Source organism: Ustilaginoidea virens, chromosome 3, assembly GCF_000687475.1.
Source record: "Ustilaginoidea virens chromosome 3, complete sequence".
NCBI classification, from domain to species: domain Eukaryota; kingdom Fungi; phylum Ascomycota; class Sordariomycetes; order Hypocreales; family Clavicipitaceae; genus Ustilaginoidea; species Ustilaginoidea virens.
Genome location: NC_057318.1, coordinates 5,070,825 through 5,090,466, shown reverse-complemented (window position 1 = coordinate 5,090,466; position 19,642 = coordinate 5,070,825). Strand labels below are relative to the sequence as shown.

The window sequence follows — 19,642 nt, the reverse complement described above, 5'->3', positions numbered from 1 at the left end:
GCCCGCACGTGACTCTCCCCGCCGGCACGGTGCACGTGTCGGTCGTCCTGGCAAATCACGTGCGCGCACTACATAAGCGAGCCCCTTCCCCCTCTGTTCTTCGAAACCAGTCCGACGCTTCTTCTCTCTTCTTCTCCAGATAGTCACGAGGGCTCGCCGTTCGGTGCTGTTGCTGCGCGATGGGACAGCATCCCGCGGCAGGGTCCTTTTGGGGACCCGGTGGGGGCCTTTTCGGAGAGCAATGGGAGACCTGGATCCGTCGTTAATCTCGACATCGGGTGCGCAGTCCCGGTGTCGTTTCATTTTGAGATCTACATGCCGTGCGTGGGAGCGGGGGAAATCCCCTGATGGCGAGAGTGAATGTGGCGACGAAACCTGTCTCAACGTCAACCGCGATTTGCTACCTGTGCGGTACACTTGCATCAACTGGCATGACGGGCAATTACATGTATTATTGCTTGGGTGCCGGGACGTAAACTGACTGCTTTTGTATTTTTTTCATTTTTTTTTTTTTTTTCAAAAAGAAAGGAAAAGAAAAAGAAAAAGAAAAAGATACCTTTTGAACGTCAGCATCCTCAGCTCCGCCAACGTGCGTCCGCAGTTGGGGGCATATGCATCAAGCTGGCAGACAGTTCCTCGCCAACAAACCCAGTTTCTTTGCGACGTCCTTGTTTTGATGAGTTGTGGAAATTAATTATAATAATTTAAATAAGAAAAAAACCATAGTCCCCATCTGCGTGCTCTACAAAGACTCCTCTTCTTCCTCCCTTTACTTACCCTGGAACCCCGTCTTCCTCAAACACACAAATACCGCCGCCAAATCCCATCACTTTAAACTCCTACGTATCCAATGGCCTGGATTCACCTTGACGATGCGATAAGGCTTTCCTCAACCAACGGGCCTCTATTGAAACCGCCTCCTGTTCGTATTCATATAATTTCCGTCCATGCCCATCAGGCCGGTGCCCGTGCCAGGCAAACCGGCGTATGCGAACAAGCTCGTCGATAGCTGTTCTTGAGAATCCATCCAGTCCCCCAACAAATTCCAATTCCGGCTCGACATGTCACAGATCCCTCCCAATGATGGATCTATTTCAGCAACTTCTTGTTGCTTCTGCTGCTGCTGCTGCTGAAACGGATGTGGCAACATGTTGTGTTGCGCCGCCATCGGAAACTGATGGCCTTGGAACAACGGTACAGCTTGTTGTGGAGCTTCGTTTTGTTGTTGAGAAAAGGAAGCCGTGGTGCTGGTGGAAACCGAAAGACGGCTTTCGTGTGACGGTAGAAGCTCTCGAAGACGCTGGATGAAAGGTGGCGTTTCCAAGTGCTGGCCATTATGCGTAAACGCTTGCTCACGGGCTCTCCAAGCCCTCAGAATGAGCAGGGCCTGGCTAGAAAACTCCTTTTGCGACATGTCCAGCAGCTCGGAATGATATTCATAGGTCTGCTCGACCACTGCCCAACCGCGATCAGCCAGGTTGCTGGCAGGTCGCTGGCACAACTGACCTGTCAGGACGGTGAAGATGTCGAGATGGAAATACGACTTTACAAACCACAAAAATCCGCACGCTTCCATATCTGCGTAGTTTCCCAGTCGTTGTTCCATCAACATGAGAATAAACCTGATCACGTTGTCCTTTGGAGCCAAGGATTCAGTTCCATGCTCGGCTTGTTCCTCGACAGGCTCAGCAATGCCGTCAATCTTTCCCAAGTAGAAAGCACGAAGGCCCTTGGCAGCCTTGTGCACGTTTCCAGCATTGACATCAATGTATTTCCGCTCCATAACGGCAAGAGTCTCGTCAAGATGGCCCAGATGCTTTCGAAACTTGGTCACAACGTCCTGGTGCATGGCGTCGGATGATTTCTTGTCCGAGGTAGGATTTTGTCCCAAGATTAAGCCTTGTAAAGCAGTAGCGAGGTCAAGGTTGTCTTCTTCCATTTGGAACCTAAATTTGAGAAACGCCACGATCGCCATCATGAAGACCATTTCTGTAGGACCGTCGTGAGGCTGTACTCTCTGCATAGACCCAGGCAAGATGTCTGCGTCATTGATGTTTTGAGGTGGCTTCGTATCCCAATGAAAGGGATACCGACACTGGGATATGCCCGAAGTAATGGAGTATTTAGAATCTCGTTGAAGAATCTGCCACCATATCCTACGTCGCATCTCCGTTTCATACGGATCCAAGCCGAGCTTCTCGCCGTCGTGGTGGTACCCCATTTTCTGGGCTATGCGAAGGATGCTGCCGGTGAGCACCCAGGCCCCGTGCCCATCATATCGATCTTGCGTGCTGATCTGATGTGTTGCGATTAGAAGAGACGGTCCTTTCTCAGACGGTACCCGGATTAAAAAGGCAACGTACACTGAAGTGGATAAGTGCTTGCAAGGCAACCATGTTGTAGTTTTTCAAGATGTTGAATCGCACCAAAGCAATCTTGGCGCCATGCAGAAACTTTTGAATCGCGGATTCTCGTGGCATTCCCAGCAGCTGGACAGATTCTGCCTCTGCAAGGGACAAACATGCGGTAGCGTAGATGGAAAACACGAGCGCCTGTTGGTGATGAGGAAGGTGAACCATGTTCGTGGCAGCTTCCGTGACAACAGGCTGAACGGTAGGGACGTGAATCACCTTCAACAGCGGATTCACGCGGTCCAGGAAAATTTGCCATAATTTGAAGGCATGGATGGGATCCGGTGTAAGATGCTCGATGTTGGTGGTGGAGACTTCGCCGGGAAAGAGCAGGTCGGAATTGTTGTCAGGTGTCGGCCCTTCGGAACCGCCAATGCTATATTCCCCAGGGTCCTCTGTCTCGACTATGTCTCGCATTGCTTGCAACTAGGGTAGAGAGTTTTTAAAACGGTCAGCTTGCTGCTGGCATGATGATGCAGCCCATCTGCGCAAGGGCAAGCGCATTGTGCCACAACAGTCGGCATCTACCTTGGGCCCCACACTCCATGTATCTGCAAGGGGAACTCGTGTCGAAAACTCACTTCTTCATAGACGGTGGTCAATACATAACAATCCATAAACCGAACACTACCATCATCCTCAACTATTCTCAGACGAGGATGGCTGTACGTCTTGTCCTTTTCGTTGGCCATGCGCGTCGGTTCCGACATGATGCCCGACTTGGTGGGTTCGGCACTGGTGGGTGTCACGGCTTGTCGTTCGGGTTGCTGCCCAGGGACCGAGCAGTCGGCGTACTGCTTCAACAGTTCCTCGCATCGTGACAAACGGTCCTGAAGGTCTTGGTTCGGGCGTCGTCGTCGTTTTCTGGCCGGAGCAGGCGTACTAGGGACACAAGTGACGTTTGCCTGAGGCCCAGAGGGCATGAGCGCTGGATTGTCAAGCCAAGACAAAGAAGAAAGAAGAAGCAAGGGGATAAAGGTAGAATGAGAGTCACGGCAGCACATGTCCGGTTTCCCAGTGGCCTGATATCGCGACGAGACGCACCTTGATGCAATGGGAGCAGGGAGAGTTACGATCGCATTTGATTTTCCGATGCTGGCAGAGAACACATGCAAGAATTCTGGCATGCTTTTGAGGCGCCGCCGGAGAGGTGGATGATGATGACATGTCTGGCCTGCCCACCAGGCATATATATTCCTGCGGGGTCTGCCGAGTAGTCCAGGCAATGTGGCGGCAATGTTGCAAGATTTTTTTCGCTTCAGAGCCGGAGTGGCGTGACGGGAGAGACGGTTCGACGGTGTGATGTTGTATCAAACAGGAGGTATATGTCCTCGATTGAAAGCGAGCCGTAGGATGATGCAGGCGTCCATCTCCAGTCACAGACGAGGCGAGGCGCTGTTTGAACCACAATGCAATGGATGCTGTGGTCGCGCGTGTAGGGGTGGGCAGGCTGTCTGCATGTGGTCAATATTCTCGGCTGCACAGAGGCGTTCGCCACAGCCGACTCAACAGAGCCATAACAACAGAGCCATAACAAGGGGCCACGGAAGTTTCAGAATGCCTGGCAACTGAAGCGAAAGGAGAAAGCTAGGAAAGGTCTGGTCAGGTCAACTTCAATGATGCGAAACGGTGGGGTGCTGGAGCCTGGAGGCGACGGCCGGGAAGGCACGAGCGGCTGGCGTTTTGCAGCTAAACAGGTACCTAAGCAGGTCTGTGCAAAGGAGGAGTACCGCGTTAGATTAGGAGAAGGCACCTTACCCATGTCCTTGACTCCGATCAGGTACCTCCCTTGTCTACCAATCTAGGCCAATAAGGTAGCTACCCATAGCACCAGACGCCAACCTGGACCTGGAGGTGACTATTTCGGGCCAAGTTACGATTGGTACATGTAGCGAACACAACACCATCACTAGAATCGGGGGTGGGGCGCAACGGTCCGGTCGCGACTTCCACAACGGAAAGCGCCGTGTCTGGTACCTAACATACCTAGGTAAGGTAGATACCTAAGGTAGCGAGTACGTGCTAGCCCCGTGTTCGGCAATGTAGCCCAAGCGGCCTTTGGTACGTGACCACACGTGGAAAAGACGGTGAGATACTGAAGAGTATTGCTGATTCCCAAAACATGGTCGTTGCGGCGGTGGCGGCATCGTCTCCAAGTGTTCTTTGCGCCTAGGAGTCGGACGCTGATAAAGCGGGTGCAACAGCATCAGCATGCATCTTGGATCGACGGGAACAACATAAGCACGCAGGAATGGTTTATTGAACATGCGGTAGGGGCTAAGCCTGAAAGGGGGCTGTACCTTTGCGCATAGCACACATATCTTTCTATAAGTACCTAAGCAGCATATACAATATCACGACTTTTGCTCGCGCAGTAGCCTCCGGAGAAACGTATCTTGAATTAAGTGTGAATCTGATATAGGTAGGTAGGTAGCTAGGCCGGTAGGTACTACCGCGTGTTTAGTAATCCGCTACTGCGCGTTGATATGTGTCGGTCGATAGGCGGCCGTAAGACTAATGGGCCGCACAGATGTACGGACTACATACTTTCTAGGGCATTTGCCGAAACTGTTGAGCTGCAATTACAGTAGTGACCAGACACACACATTCACCACCAAGACGAGGACCTCATAAATCCTTGTCCAACCCCGCACGAGTCCAATTACCACCGCCTTATCAACCCATGTGATGACCCCAACACACGCCTGGAATCGCACTTTCACATGGCATCAACATCGACCTCGACTTGCTTGGAGCCCATGCAGGACTTACGTCGCAATCCAGCCCGCAGTCCAGCCCACAGCCCAGCCCACAGCCCAGCCAAGGCAGAAGATGTCGTCGAGGTTCGAATGCATCGAATTGCCAGACTCTACTCCGTAGTCAGCACGGATCGCATCCACATGCCAACGGCGTCAGTGTGTCACCGTCACCAGCCTACCCACCGGGACGCTTCAGTCGCATTAAACCCCCATGGTGACAGAACCGGCAGGGGGCCCGTCCAGCGCCGCTCAACACAACAGTTTGACCAAGCCCCCAAAGATTCTGTTCTCGCAGCGCATCTGATGGCAGATTCGACTTGCTCAAACATGCCAAATCTTCGCACCAGCCACATGCGGTGGGCTCGGCTCTTGGAGAGAAGGAGATGTTCCGTGGTTTTGAGACTGAGACTTCCTTGAAGCCTCGCCTCCGGATGACCTTGCTTGGGTCCTTCGTTTTGACTAGGCTGTCAGATATATGGACTCTCATGGCCAAGGCCGGTGTAATAGTTCCTTGCAATCAACATTCGTGATGGTGCAACCGAGTTTCGCCACGATGGGCAGGTGATTTTCACGATTTGCCCTCCATGTGCAGAACCACTCGCCCTCTCAGTCGGAAAAAGGTGCGCAGCGCCGAATCCTGGGTTGCCAGCTGGTAACACCCCTCCCCGGGATGTGCAAGTAATCTCCATGCCTTCGTGCCATAAAAAAAAGTCGCTCCTGGCCAGGAAACTCTCGCTCTTACAAGCAGCGATATGTATGGTAGAATTAGAAGCTTTGTGTGCGCCGTCAGCGTAAGTTCCCAGTACCTTATGACATTCATTCGATTGATGGTCGCTGGCTCCATTTTCCATTGACTGATATCCAACGCCCGATCTACTAGCTTGTCCTGCGGAAATATTTCAGCCGAGGATGCGCATGCCTTTTCTTCACAGTGAGCAAGTCCATCTCAGCAATGCGCAACACTTGCGTTGCAAGCTAGCAACGCCCCATCACAAAGGTCAACTGGAATCAAGAATATCCAAGCCAGCTGCCCCTAAGCCGACGGGGTGGAGAGAAAACTTGCTTCATCGTTGGCAAAAAGACCCGTCTTCCGTCTTTTCCGCATGCATGTCTCGCCATGCAGTTTGCATTCCATCCCTTCACGTTCGTCAAGCTCCATGTCCCGAGACATGCCACGAGGTGATGTCAGTTTGCAAATTCACAACCTATATCCGGACTGGAAGTCCTTGATGAAAGCGCTTCGACACCGCTTGTGCCGGCGGCACCTGCGCCCTTGTTTGCAGCAACCGATGCCAAGTTGCTGGTCTTCTTCAAGGCACGCCGGTGACTCCTACTTTTCATGTGTCTCTGCCATGCTTCCTCTGTCACCAACACCGTCTGGCACAACTCGCATGTCCTTTTGACGAGCGTTTCCCTGGGCGGCGGCTCAACCGCAGTCGTAAGCACTCGCCTCGCCACGTCTGATAGATCTACAGCGGCGGGGCGTGGTTTTCCTCCAAGAAAAAGCCGCGTGACTTCGGCAGCAGGCTCGACCACGTTCTTCTGGAACTCGGACAGAGCCGTGCTATCAACTAGGTATAAACAGTTGACGGCATGGACCCCCTCATCCTGTAGCCGGCGCATCAGCTTCAGGCGAATCCACTTGTTTTGGTAGTTTGCGTACTGCTTCGTCGCGACTTTCATGTCCTCCAGCCCTGCCAGGTTCAATTGCTTCACCTTTTTGGCATCTGCGCCTTCATCAAGCGCTTGCAGGTATGGCTCAAATTGTTTGTACCCAATTGATTGGAAAATACCCTTTGTCGTGTCCAGAGACTCTCCTTTGCCTTCCATGTCTTTCTTGAAAGAGTTCAGCTCCCCAACTTCGTCCATGAGCCCCGCCCGGCACATTTCATCAACCCGCTTGTCCAAACGGTCCCGCAGAACCTCTTTGTCCGAGTACACCCAAAACAGAAGCTTCTCCCAGGGCTGCCTGGTGGCCCCGTCGCATTTTGCCAAGGCAGATTTGCGCGCTTCTTGCTCCGCGTAGAATTGGGACGCTGGCTTGCCAGTCTGTAAGAAAATCTCGAGAGACCGTGAGATTTTGCGCCGGTCGTTGGGATGCCATCGGTCTGCCAGGACAGGATCGCATTTTCGGAGCTCTTCAAGGAGAACTTCTGTAGGTTGGTCAAGCACGGGGAACGACTTGGTTGGGTCAAGCTGATGCTGGACTCCATCGAGGATGACATCGGCGAAGAGAAGGGAATCGACATAATACTGCGTTCCGCCCACAAGGATAGGTAGGTTGCCTCTTGAGCGAATCTCTGCCATCACCCTGCTGGCTTCCCTTTTGTAGCGTTCCACGTCCCAGGGTGCTTCGTGGCGGGGAATATGGCCGAGAAGATGGTGCGGGATACCCTTTTGCTCGGCAGCTGTGATTTTGTTAGTAATGATGGGCTGGCCATGGTATAGCTGCATGGCATCTGAGTTGATGATTTCGCCTTTGAACCTTTGGGCGAGCTCCACAGCTAGCTTCGCACGCGATCAAGTCAGTCTTCTGTGAAGAAAAGGCCGCAATGACAGAGTATGTAAGTCGCTGCTCACGTCTGATTTTCCCGTGCCGGTCGAACCCAACACCACGAGCAAGGGTTCCGATGGGACTTTGATCGCCGCCATGGGTGGTACATTGCGACAGGAAAGGTACCCTAGGCGTTGACCCATTTGATATGACCTGTTCTCGGCTGCATAGTACGAGTTTTCCCAGTCTCGTTAAGCATATGTGTGATTTGTGCTGGACAAGGTGGTCCTGGGAGTTTTACTGGATGACTTATCGATTGCCAGGAGTTTTTCTCCCCATTCAGCCAAGTAGGGCAGCTTACTTAATAAGAGGTACGGAGTACATTCTGTAATATAGGTAGGGCATTAGCTCGAGACGCTGGTGGCACCCCTAGGGGCCCAGTCACTTTTGAAGAGTCTGGTGGAGGAGCGCAGGGTCACGTGCTGCCCTGGTTGCTTTTCGACTGGCCACATCTACAATGAAGACAGATTGCTTACCTCCCCTTTCTCAGCGCCTGCCATCATTCACCTCGCAATAACCCGCTTCCCGGGCTCATTGCCAGCTCGATTTCCTTTCCTCTTCTTACCCCCCCCCCCCATTGAATGAATTAGCTTGTCGTTCTTTTCCTTCATTTCTTTATCCTGCGTGGCCGCCAGCACAACCGCCACCATGAGTTCCCGTGAGTCCTCTTTCCGCGTGGTGTCTCCTCATGTCGCAAAGTCTGTGGTGTGGTTGGGCAGAAGCTTTGACGCTTCGCAGCAAAGCTTTGGGAACACCGCACATGGGTTGAGCCCCGCCAATATATGGGCAATTGGTCTCGTCGAATATTGTGCTGACGTCTTATGTGCTCGAAAAAGTCCGATTTCTTGACCTGGTCAAGCCGTTTGTGCCGTTCCTCCCCGAGGTTCAGCAGCCGGAAACCAAGATCCCTTTCAACCAGAAGTTGATGTGGACCGCCCTCACACTCCTCATCTTCTTGGTAATGAGCCAGATGCCTCTTTACGGTATCGTCTCATCGGACAACTCTGATCCTCTATACTGGCTACGAATGGTAATGGCGAGTAACCGAGGAACTTTGATGGAACTGGGTATTACCCCCATCATTTCCTCTGGAATGGTCTTCCAACTACTCGCCGGCACCCACATGATTGACGTCAATCTCGACCTCAAGTCCGACCGCGAACTATACCAGACTGCCCAAAAGCTCTTTGCCTTTATTCTGGCTGCCGGTACCGCCACCGTTTACGTCTTTACTGGTCTTTACGGCCCCCCGTCCGACCTCGGTGCTGGTATCGTCTTCCTCCTGATTCTCCAGCTCGTTGTCGCCGGCATGATTGTCATTTTGCTCGATGAACTCCTCCAGAAGGGCTACGGTCTTGGCAGCGGTATCTCTCTGTTCATTGCCACCAACATCTGCGAGTCCATCATGTGGAAGGCTTTCTCGCCTACCACGATCAACACTGGTCGCGGCCCCGAGTTCGAAGGCGCCGTGATTGCCCTCTTCCACCTTTTGATGACGTGGCCCAACAAGCAGCGTGCTCTGCAGGAGGCTTTCTACAGACAGAACCTGCCCAACATCATGAACCTTCTGGCTACCATCCTGGTTTTCGTCGCCGTCATCTACCTCCAGGGCTTCCGCGTCGAAATTCCCGTCAAGTCCTCCCGCCAGCGCGGCGCTCGTGGATCCTACCCCGTCCGCCTATTCTATACGTCCAACATGCCCATCATGTTGCAGTCTGCTCTGTCTTCCAACGTCTTCCTCATCAGCCAGATGATGTACTCGCGATTCTCCGAGAACCTCTTGGTCCGCCTATTCGGTGTTTGGGAGGCCAACGACGGTTCCTCTCAGCTCCATGCCGTCTCTGGTATTGCCTACTACATGTCCCCTCCTCTCAACTTCAAGGACGCACTTCTTGATCCCATCCACACCGCTGTGTACATCGTGTACATGCTCGGCGCTTGCGCTCTTTTCTCCAAGACTTGGATCGAGGTGTCCGGCTCCAGCCCTCGCGACGTTGCCAAGCAGCTCAAGGACCAGGGTCTGGTCATGGCCGGTCACCGTGACCAGAGCATGTACAAGGAGCTCAAGCGCATCATTCCCACTGCGGCCGCGTTCGGTGGTGCCTGCATCGGTGCTCTGTCTGTTGCCAGCGACCTCCTCGGCGCTCTCGGCTCTGGTACCGGTACCCTCCTTGCCGTGACGTAAGTACTTGATCACAGTTCCGCCTCTGTATCACGCGAGAAACCGTTCCAAAAATCGTTCACTAATCCGTCGTGCAGTATTATCTACGGTTACTTCGAAATCGCCGCCAAAGAAGGCGACTTGGCTGGCATGAAGGGCATGATCATGGGTTAAGTTGCGAAATGTTGCGATTCTCTACGAAGAAAAAAAAAACAAATGCGTCAAGCAATTTGGTTTCCAATTGCTCTGTCTGTGCCATTGTCAGCTCGATTTTCTGGGACTGGTCATAAGAAGGGGCAGGGTCGTTTATGTACAACATTGTCATGTCACGAACGAAAAAAAAACACCGCGACTGCAGCAGTGGGGGGTATCTCATAAATATACGGAAAGAAGGGAGGCAACCCTCCCAGCTCTTTTTGACTCTTTTCTGAACGTTGCTTTGTAAATCAAGGAAAAATCGTGGGAGTCTGGGATGTACATGAGATGATTACAAAATTGGACATGGCATCTGGCGAAGCAGGTCAAATGATTCTGTTGTTTTCTTGGGTCATGGTAGCCTTTACTCGAATGACGGTTAATAAAAGTGAAAATAGAATATGCGGATTCTTCATGGCGATGCTTTCTGTCTGGTCTGGCGTCTTGATGCAGTCACCACTTCACAGCTTGTCCTCGACATGATGAACCGTGTTGTGAAAAATGGAGATGTCGTTGCCTAGTCGGTACGATTTTCATAATGTAAAGGCAGCTCCAGGGTAGGGTAGGGTATCAGACTCGAGCCATAGAACGAGCATTCGGGGGAGATGTGCGTGTGAACTGCCCCCCTCGAGGGGATTGCTGTCAGCTGTCAGCTTTGCATCATGGTCCATCACCTGGACGCGACTTGGTGGAGGTGGCGCACATGGGGAGTTGTGAACAGTCACGACTCACACGGCGAGTGCAACGAGACGGTGAATCTCTGCACACAATGCAAAAGGTTTGTGCTGGAGGTGCGGATGCAGGTTGAACCTTGCACTGTGCGGACAACTGTGCAGACAACGAGGGGTACCATTCCGAGGCAGCAGGACACATGGTACGATGTCATCAATTGACCAATTGCCAGCTGTTGATTTGATGGTTGAACCGGGTAAGCTCTGAAGCTCCACACGAACAGGGCGTCCCATTGGGCCGGGTCATGGTGACTGCTGGCCGTGTATGAGTCACTATGAGAAAGGCGGGTGTCTTTTATTGGTTGATGGCATGCCATCAATCAATGGCCCGAATGGCCATGTCTTATGTCTTGGGATGACTTGGAGTTCTCTTGGTTGAAGAGCGCGTTGGGCACGTTGTTGAAGCTCGAGGTGCGGGCCGACCAGCCAGCCAGCCAGGCTAGTATAGGTATAGTCTAGTCTAGTCTAGTATAGTCTAGTCTAGTCTAGTCTGGTCAAAGCTGTCAGCCGGCGGCCGGGTCTGCAGGTTGAACACAGGCTGAAGACGATGCGCGTGCGGTATGGGGACATGGCAATTGGGACATGCGATGAAGCTCCGGTGATGGACAGGATCAAAGAAGTCGCGATGGCTTCATGTTTGCCTTCTTTCCCTTTGTGCGGAGAGTCATAGGGACTGGAGCAATCTGGGGTTTGGGGTATAGGGGGGGGAAGGAGGCGCCGGGAAGTCGGCAAAACTTGTACGGAGGCAGTTGACCTACATTAATTAGGTAGGTCAGCGCTGGGGTTGGCGTGGCTGACTTATGACGATCATTGCCTCGACTATGACTTGCTTCTTCACCGGCCAGGCCCCAGCATTTTGAACCTGCCACTGCCGCTGGTTGACCAGCAAATGCCTGGGCTCAAGGAGAATGGCCAACTACCTTACCTTACCTTGGTAGGCAGTTGACGTGTATCAAATGCTTTGGAGAGCCGACCTCTGCGCAAAACAATTGTTGACGAAAAGTGAGATAGATGGACCCTGACACATCAGACGACGAATTCTGAAGCGCATCGTCACGGTCACTCTGCCGGCCTGGGAATAAGGGAAAAAGGCGAGAAAAAAAGGGAAACCAAGGGCACCGCTGCTTTGCAGTGAGCCTCTCTGATGCCTCTGGTTGATTTGGAACTCTGTGCAGAGCGCCACCCAGAGGTTCGACAGGGGTAGGCCCCCCCCCTCCCCCCCACCAACCACAATACAGCACGAGCACGGCCTGTGACTCTGAGACCGAATTGATCACAGATCCGTCAGAGCTGGTCCACTAAGCTAGCAGCCTGGCTCCCAAGATAAGCCAGCCTCTGGGCGGCAAGGAACATCTGACAGGGCGGCGGGGCAGAACGAGACCAGCGCCAGGTCAGGTTAGTCGAGGCTGGAGGAAGAGTTTTTGGCGGCAGAGTACAGTGTCGGCTTCTGTTTTCAGACTTGGAAAAAAGGGCGAGGCAAAACCCATATCATCTATCTACCCGCTGCTCCCCCCCCGAGGAATTGCTGAGTTTTGCAGGTTTTATTCTTTTCTTTTTTTTTCTTTTTTTTTTTTTTTACGAAACTTGGGTGCTTTCTTTCTCTCTCTCTCTCTCTCTCTTGCGCCCGCGCGCTCCCCCCCCCGCACCCCCACCCTTTGTCCTCCATCTGGCACTCTCGGTCGGGGCTTTCTCCTCGGCCCCGTTTTTACCCCCACCGTCCTGTCCTGGGCTTCGTTAAAGCTGGCCCTGGCTGCTCATCGACTCCGAATTTCCAGCCTCGCAGCCTAGCCGTTTGCCGTTTGCTGGACAGCAAACGTGTAGGCATCACATCACACCAAGCGGATACGGAAAAACGGAAAGCGGAAAACAGGCCAACAATTGTGCAGGAATCCCTGTGCATTCCATTCCATCCAGTCTGGTCCGACCTCTCGAAGTCGGTCGGGTGACCTGCCAAGAGGAAACAAAACAAACATCCATCCAAAGCTTCTTCTTCTGCTCGGCCATTTTCCTGGTTAGTCCCGGAAGTCCCCCCCCCCTCCGCGCCCTGCCGCATGTCCGAATGGAGACTGGTTCAATTCGACCCAATTGGTGGCCTGAGTGAGCCCCGTGGGCCACTGTTGCCGCCGCCAGGCTCCAGCCCCTACAGGCTCCAGCCCCCACGCGTCCTGGGCACAACATGTGCAGGTGCAGATTTATTTATTTTGACCAACCTTTGAAACAGCCAGCAGTTACCACGCAGCCCTGTCTGTCTCTGTCTCTCTCGGCCGCGGCTCTCGGTCCTTTAGAATACTACCGAGTTCCAGCCGGCCAATTCCCCTCCGCCCGCCCCTCCGCGAGCCCGAGAACCTGGCGCGTGCCTGCTGATACATACATAGCAACATACCAGACGAACGACCAGACCAGACTTACCTCGATCCGCCCGTCTCTCTCGCCGCTCCAACCACTCAACACTCATTCGCGCGCTCCCACTCACGCAATCACGCACAGGCACACAAATACCAGCCATTGAAACCTCATTGCTCTAGCGTCGCAAACCGAGTTCGAGTTCGAGTTCGAGTCCCGAGTCCAGCGCGGGCAAAGCTCCCGTCATCTCTCCTCCTCCCACCACCACCGCCACCACCACCTTCTGCAAAGCCTTCGGTGGGTGCAGGTGCGTGCGTGCTTCCGCCTTTCCAAGAGAGCTAAACTTGGCCTCCCGGCAATCAAACAAGGCCTTTCCTGTTCGACCATGGGATTTGCCCAATGTTCTTGGCCATTGTGGAGGGTCGATGACCTCACCTTGTGTTTTCAGCAAGAGTACGTCTGACATGGGATTTTACCCATCTGCTTCCAGTACCAACAAAACCCAACCCAGTCGTGTTCTGCTGTAATTCGTCTGTCTACTCCGTACGGAACCAGACAAAATTTGCTAACGCTGGTGCCTCCATGCAGCTACCTCAAAGTTCTTTTTCCTTTGGCCGTCATTGTAGTATCCTTTATCCGTCTGGTCTGGTCCAACGCTAGTCGCTTGCTTTTCTCTGGCCATCCCAGAGGGTACACACCCGTCAGAACCGACCATACCGCCCTGCCCCCTGATGCCGCCGTGGACGACGATGGCCAGGACAGCGAGGCTGACGCAGACCTCGAGATCCACGACGGCCGACTAGCCCTGGCCAAGACCATCAGTAGAGGATCTGTAGTCGAAGCTGATGCGCCCCTTGGACAGCGAGCCTGCCAGGTTGTTGAAGAGCTCGCCATCATCGGGCTGGTTGCCATCAATGTAGTTGCCTTGATCAAGGGCGCATATGGTCCTGCTGGACGATTTGCAGCCATCGCCGGCATTGTCACTTGGATCTACGCTCTCGTCCTGGCTTCCCTGCGGCTGCTCCTTGGCGGTACGAAATGGCGAATCCCCCATCTCTGGAACCACACCGCCAGCATCTACGGTTCGAGCTGGGTCTTCCAACTCGTCGTTTTCCGCTCTGCCCTCATCCACCCCAGCTCAAAGCTGGTGCAAGCTCTAAGCTGTAGCGAGTTTGGACTGGTTTCCTTGCTTTTTGCGCTCGCTGCCACCATGAGAAAGGGAAACAAGACTGTCTTGATGGAGTGGGAGGATGGAATCGAGCCTTCAAAAGAGCCACTGGCCAGCCTCTTCTCCTTGGCCACGTTCTCCTGGGTCGACGCCATTGTGTACAAGGGCTGGAAAAAAACGATCGAGATCAACGACGTCTGGAATTTGCTGCCCAAAGACAAAGCCGCCGCCGTCATTGCCGATTACCGCCAACTGAGGAGGACTGGCAGTCTCGCCTGGCACATGCTCAAAACCTTTAAGCGCATGCTGCTTTTTCAGTGCTTCATGGCCTTCGTTTCTGGTCTGTTCACCTTTGCCCCAACCCTCCTCTTGAAGGCTATTCTCGAATACGTCGAGCAACCCGACCGTGCACCCATCAACGTCCTCTGGCTATATGTTATTGGCCTCCCGGTCCTCGACACTATTCGATCTTATGCCGACAACGCGGCTCTGTGGACTGGGCGGAGGATCTGCATCAGAATCCGCGCCATCATCATCGGTGACATCTATGCCAAGGCCCTTCGGCGGAAGGCTGCAGCCGGCAAGGACAAGGTTCTCTTGGATGGCAAAGCCGCCAAAGCCAAGCACGGCGAAGAATCCGGCAACGAGAACACGCTTGCCAAGAAATTAAGGGGCGCTTTGGGCCTGAGGAAGCGCAACAAGAACCAAAGCGCCGGGTCCAGTGATGCTGAGTCGGCTAGCGGCGCCAATGACGACAACAACAACAAGCCTGCCGTCGAGGACGACCAGGCCAACCTGGGGACCATCATCAACCTCATGTCTGTCGACAGCTTCAAAGTCTCGGAGGTTACGGCATACCTGCACTTCCTTTGCGCGTCTGCCCCCATGCAGCTTGTGGTTTCCGTCGTCCTGCTGTGGCAGGTTATGGGGTTGAGCGCCATCCCAGGTCTGGTCGTCATGGTCTTCTTGCTTCCCGTAAACTATTTCCTTGCCAAAGGATTCAACATCACCTCCAAGAACATCATGGCCGCCACTGACAAGCGAATCAATGTCACCAACGAAGTCCTTCAAAACATTCGAATCATCAAGTATTTTGCATGGGAGGAACGCTTTGGGCGCATCATTGATGAGAAGCGAGAAGCCGAGCTCAAGGCCCTGCGGTCACGGTTCACCCTCTGGGCTTGCGCAGTGGCCATCTGGAACTCTGTCCCGGTCCTCATCACCTTCTTCTCGTTCCTCGTATACACGCTCATCGAAAAAAAGCCGCTTTACCCTTCCATCGCCTTCACAGCCATCTCCCTCTTTATGCTTCTCAGAGTTCCTCTTGACCAACTCGGTGACATGTTTGCCCACGTCCAGGAAGCCAAGGTCTCCATCGACCGCGTGGAAGAATTCTTGAACGAGGCCGAAACCGAAAAGTACGAGCAGCTAGGAGAGGACAACGTCGACGAGTGTGGTGTGAAGCGCATTGGGTTCAAGGACGCGACCCTGATTTGGGGCGGCAGGGACACTGTCGCCGAAGATGGGTCGAGGGCTTTCCGGCTTCTGGATTTGAATGTTGACTTCCAGATCGGAAAGCTAAACATCATTGCAGGCAGCACTGGAAGCGGCAAATCATCCATGCTAATGGGCCTTTTGGGTGAAATGACGCTCATGAATGGTAGGGTGCATTGCCCCGGCGGTCGCAGCCGAGAAGACGTCAGGCCTGATCCGGAAACGGGACTGGCCGACACCATCGCCTACGTTGCGCAGTCTGCCTGGCTTGTCAATGCGAATATCCGCGAGAATATCCTGTTTGCCGCGCCATATAACCCGAAACGGTACCGAGAAGTCATTGTCGCTTGCGCACTGGAGCGTGACCTGGAGATTCTGGACCACGGTGACGAGACCCTGGTTGGAGAAAAGGGCATCACGCTTTCCGGCGGTCAAAAACAGCGCATCTCCCTGGCCCGCGCTCTCTACTCCAACTCGGCTCATGTTCTGATGGACGACTGCTTAAGTGCCGTCGACTCTCACACCGCTCAATGGATCTTCACCAACTGCATACGCGGTCCGCTAATGGGCAACAGAACGTGCATTCTTGTCACGCACAATGTGGCTCTCTGCGTCCCCGCGGCAGACTACGTCGTCTTCCTGGACAATGGCCGGGTGGCCTGCCAGGGGTCCGCACAAGCCGTTGTCGCCTCCGGACTGTTGGGCGAAGAGATCCAGAAGTCGCGCCCCGCTTCTTCGTCGGGCTCCCGGGCCGCTTCGCGAGTGCCTTCACGGGTGCCGTCGAGCGTTGGCGAGGAGGGGACCGTGGTCAACAGCAGCGGCGATTCCCCAAATGGCAGCACTGCTTCCAAGAAGGACAAGGTAAAAAAGCCTCAAGCGGATGCCATGGATGAGAGCAAGGCGTCCGGTGCGGTCAAATGGCCCGTGATGAAGGTCTACATGCGATCCATGGGACCCTGGTGGTTTTGGGTTCTGGCCGTCATCGTCTTCAACCTCCAGCAACTGGCGACGGTCGCAACCAACGTCTGGGTGAGGCAGTGGGCGAACCAGTACGTCCGGGAAGAAACCGCGGTTGCCCTAGGTTCATTGTCCCACTCTTATGGCGCTGAGGCATTCTCCAAGGGCTCCTGGGCCTCCATCGCTCGCCTAGGTGGCAGCAGCACCATTCCCGGCCCGTCCGCCGGGGCCAAGGCGGACTGGCAAATGCCCCTGTCCGCACTGGCAAGCCCGTCTGTCAACGTCGCCTACTACCTGCTTGGGCTGGCCGTGATTGGCGTTCTCGGTGCCTTTGCCGCCTTTGTCCGCGATGTCTGGATCTTCTACGGCTCTCTCACGGCGTCCAGGAAGCTGCATGACCGGCTCATATGCGCCGTCACCCGAGCCAAGTTCAAGTTTTTCGACGTGACGCCGCTCGGTCAGCTGATGAACCGGTTCAGCAAGGACCTCGAGGCGGTAGATCAAGAAATCGCCGCCACCGCCATTGGCGTCATGTCGTGCGCCTTGTCTCTTTTGATCACCATTGTGCTCATAGCATACATCACGCCCGGATTCTTGATTGCTGCCGCCTTGATCGCAGCCATCTTCTACTTTGTGGCCGCGTTCTATCTTCGCGCCTCGCGCGACCTGAAACGGCTCGAGTCTGTGCAGCGCAGCCCTCTGTTCCAGCAGTTTGGCGAGACGTTGAGTGGCATGACCACGATCCGAGCTTACGGCGACGAGCGGCGATTTATCCGCGACAACCTGGCCAAGGTCAACACGCAAAACCGGCCGTTTCTGTACTTGTGGGCCTGTAACAGATGGCTCGCGTTCCGGGCCGACTTGCTGGGCAACATGGTGTCTTTCTCGGCAGGGCTCTTCATCATTCTGAGTCTGGGCAAGATCGACGCTGGCGCTGCGGGCATCTCTCTGAGCTACGCCATGAACTTTACCGAGAACGTGCTCTGGCTCGTACGGTTGTACGGGATGAACGAACAAAACATGAACGCGATGGAGCGTGTCAAGGAGTACCTCGAGCTGGAACAGGAAGCCGAGCCTGTGGTGGAGAAGAACCGACCTCCCGAGTCGTGGCCGGACAAGGGAAACGTCGAGTTTGTCGACTACAGCACCCGTTATCGGAAAGATCTGGACCCGGTGCTCAAGAGCATCAGCCTCAAGATCAACGCCAGGGAGAAGGTGGGCATTGTTGGGCGGACCGGTGCTGGCAAGAGTTCGTTGGCGCTGGCCATCTTCCGGGCGCTCGAGGCTGAGAAGGGTCGGATCCTGATTGACGGCGTGACCATTGGAGAGATTGGCTTGCGTGACTTGCGGGAGAAAATCACGATTGTGCCCCAGGATCCAACGCTGTTTACGGGGACGATCCGCTCAAACCTCGACCCCTTTGACCAGTACACGGATGACGAGGTGTTTGAGGCGCTTCGCCGGGTTCAGCTCATCGAACCGGGCGAATCTTGGACCAGCTCGGCTACGCCGGCAAACGCGGCCACGCCGGGATCAAAAGCGACGAGCTCCCCGGCGCCTTCCGTGATGACGAACAAGAACGTCTTCTTGGACCTGTCGTCGCCAGTGGCCGAGTCGGGCTCGAACCTATCCCAGGGCCAACGACAGCTGCTGTGCCTGGCACGAGCCATGCTCAAGAAGCCGACTCTGCTGGTGATGGACGAGGCCACGGCATCCATCGACTACAACACGGACGCCAAGATTCAAGGAACGATCCGCGAGCTCACAGGCACCGTCATCACGATCGCCCATCGCTTGCAAACGATTGCGGACTACGACAAGGTGCTGGTCCTGGACCACGGGGAGGTGAAGCAGTTTGGACATCCGTGGGAACTCATCAGAGACCAAGAGGGGCAGTTTTACAGCATGTGCGAGATGAGCGGCGAGCTCGACGTGCTGGTCAAGACGGCGAAGAAGAAGTGGGACGAGGATAAGCTCGTGGATGTGAGCGACTCCTGATGGGGGCCAGGATGAAAACGGAGAGAGGGTAAGGGCAGCAGCAAGTTCTCTGGCGAGGCGTCCCTTTTTTTCCCTTTTTTTTTTTTTTAAAAAGGAAAGAAGAAAAAAAGCATGGTGACTTGGAGTGGTTGGGGGGGGGGGGGGGGGGATCCGTGATGGCTTGCGTGTCACAGCGATGGCAGTCTAGGCTGTGCTTGTTACTTGTTTCTTTTTTTCGTCTTGTTTTTTTTATTACCTCTGTTTGGATTATATGCATGCGCATTGGAGTATTCACGGGAGTATTATTCATAGAGATGATTGCAAGAGGCAGAGAGACTGATGACGGGTGTGACTGCAGTCCATACAGCGCAGTGCTGGGTACCAAGGTAGTAAGAGGTACCTAGGTATCTAGGTACTCTGCAAATCACAGTATATGAAGCCTAATAAAGTCACACATGATGTGGCGTCATGGTGCAAGACTATGGACTCTACGGAGTGCTGGTAGCGCAGTAAATGAAGCCCAATAACGTCATATACAAGTGTGGCGTCACGCTTTAGAGCCAATCGACACCCGGTGATGTGATGGTCACCCGCTGGCTCAGCCCTACGAATCCTGAACCAGACTTCACCTCGGAACATGGAAGTATCCCGCACCTAAGCGGGCACGCAGGCGCAGGCGCAGGCGCAGGCGCAGGCGCAGGCGCTGGGGGGCCCTCGTCTGGCAGACAGCCTGGGCGGCAGCTGTCAGCCAAGCCAGCCTTGGCAAAAGCGGGGTACAGGCGGGGTGGCATGTACTGGTACAGTACAGCTCAGCTGACGAGAGCGGGGTTTCGGAGCCCCAAGTTCCAAGCTTGTGCTGACGGCTGACGGCTGACGGCTGACCCTGCGTGCA

At 54.3% G+C, this 19,642-nt stretch overlaps 5 protein-coding genes across 5 annotated transcripts; 3 read left to right on the top strand and 2 right to left on the bottom strand.

Annotated features, from left to right (window-relative positions):
• Positions 1–904: 904 nt before the first annotated feature.
• On the bottom strand, positions 905–3,578 carry UV8b_04276 (uncharacterized protein; the record flags this gene model as incomplete). Its single annotated transcript, XM_043141774.1, has 4 exons — positions 905–2,296; positions 2,364–2,837; positions 2,993–3,316; positions 3,456–3,578. 4 exons carry the CDS (start codon positions 3,576–3,578, stop codon positions 905–907), a joined length of 2,313 nt encoding a protein of 770 aa, XP_042997708.1.
• A 1,556-nt stretch (positions 3,579–5,134) lies between these two features.
• UV8b_04275 (uncharacterized protein) lies at positions 5,135–5,700 on the top strand (the record flags this gene model as incomplete). Its single annotated transcript, XM_043141773.1, has 2 exons — positions 5,135–5,526; positions 5,634–5,700. The coding sequence occupies 2 exons, from the start codon at positions 5,135–5,137 to the stop codon at positions 5,698–5,700; spliced, it is 459 nt and encodes a 152-aa protein (XP_042997707.1).
• Positions 5,701–6,355: 655 nt separating this feature from the next.
• Positions 6,356–7,822, bottom strand: UV8b_04274 (uncharacterized protein; the record flags this gene model as incomplete). The annotated part of the gene is made up of 2 exons (XM_043141772.1): positions 6,356–7,678; positions 7,751–7,822. The coding sequence occupies 2 exons, from the start codon at positions 7,820–7,822 to the stop codon at positions 6,356–6,358; spliced, it is 1,395 nt and encodes a 464-aa protein (XP_042997706.1).
• Positions 7,823–8,372: 550 nt separating this feature from the next.
• Positions 8,373–10,059, top strand: UV8b_04273 (uncharacterized protein; the record flags this gene model as incomplete). The annotated part of the gene is made up of 3 exons (XM_043141771.1): positions 8,373–8,382; positions 8,561–9,905; positions 9,984–10,059. 3 exons carry the CDS (start codon positions 8,373–8,375, stop codon positions 10,057–10,059), a joined length of 1,431 nt encoding a protein of 476 aa, XP_042997705.1.
• Positions 10,060–13,539: 3,480 nt separating this feature from the next.
• Positions 13,540–18,771, top strand: UV8b_04272 (uncharacterized protein; the record flags this gene model as incomplete). Its single annotated transcript, XM_043141770.1, has 2 exons — positions 13,540–13,607; positions 13,743–18,771. 2 exons carry the CDS (start codon positions 13,540–13,542, stop codon positions 18,769–18,771), a joined length of 5,097 nt encoding a protein of 1,698 aa, XP_042997704.1.
• Positions 18,772–19,642: the final 871 nt, after the last annotated feature.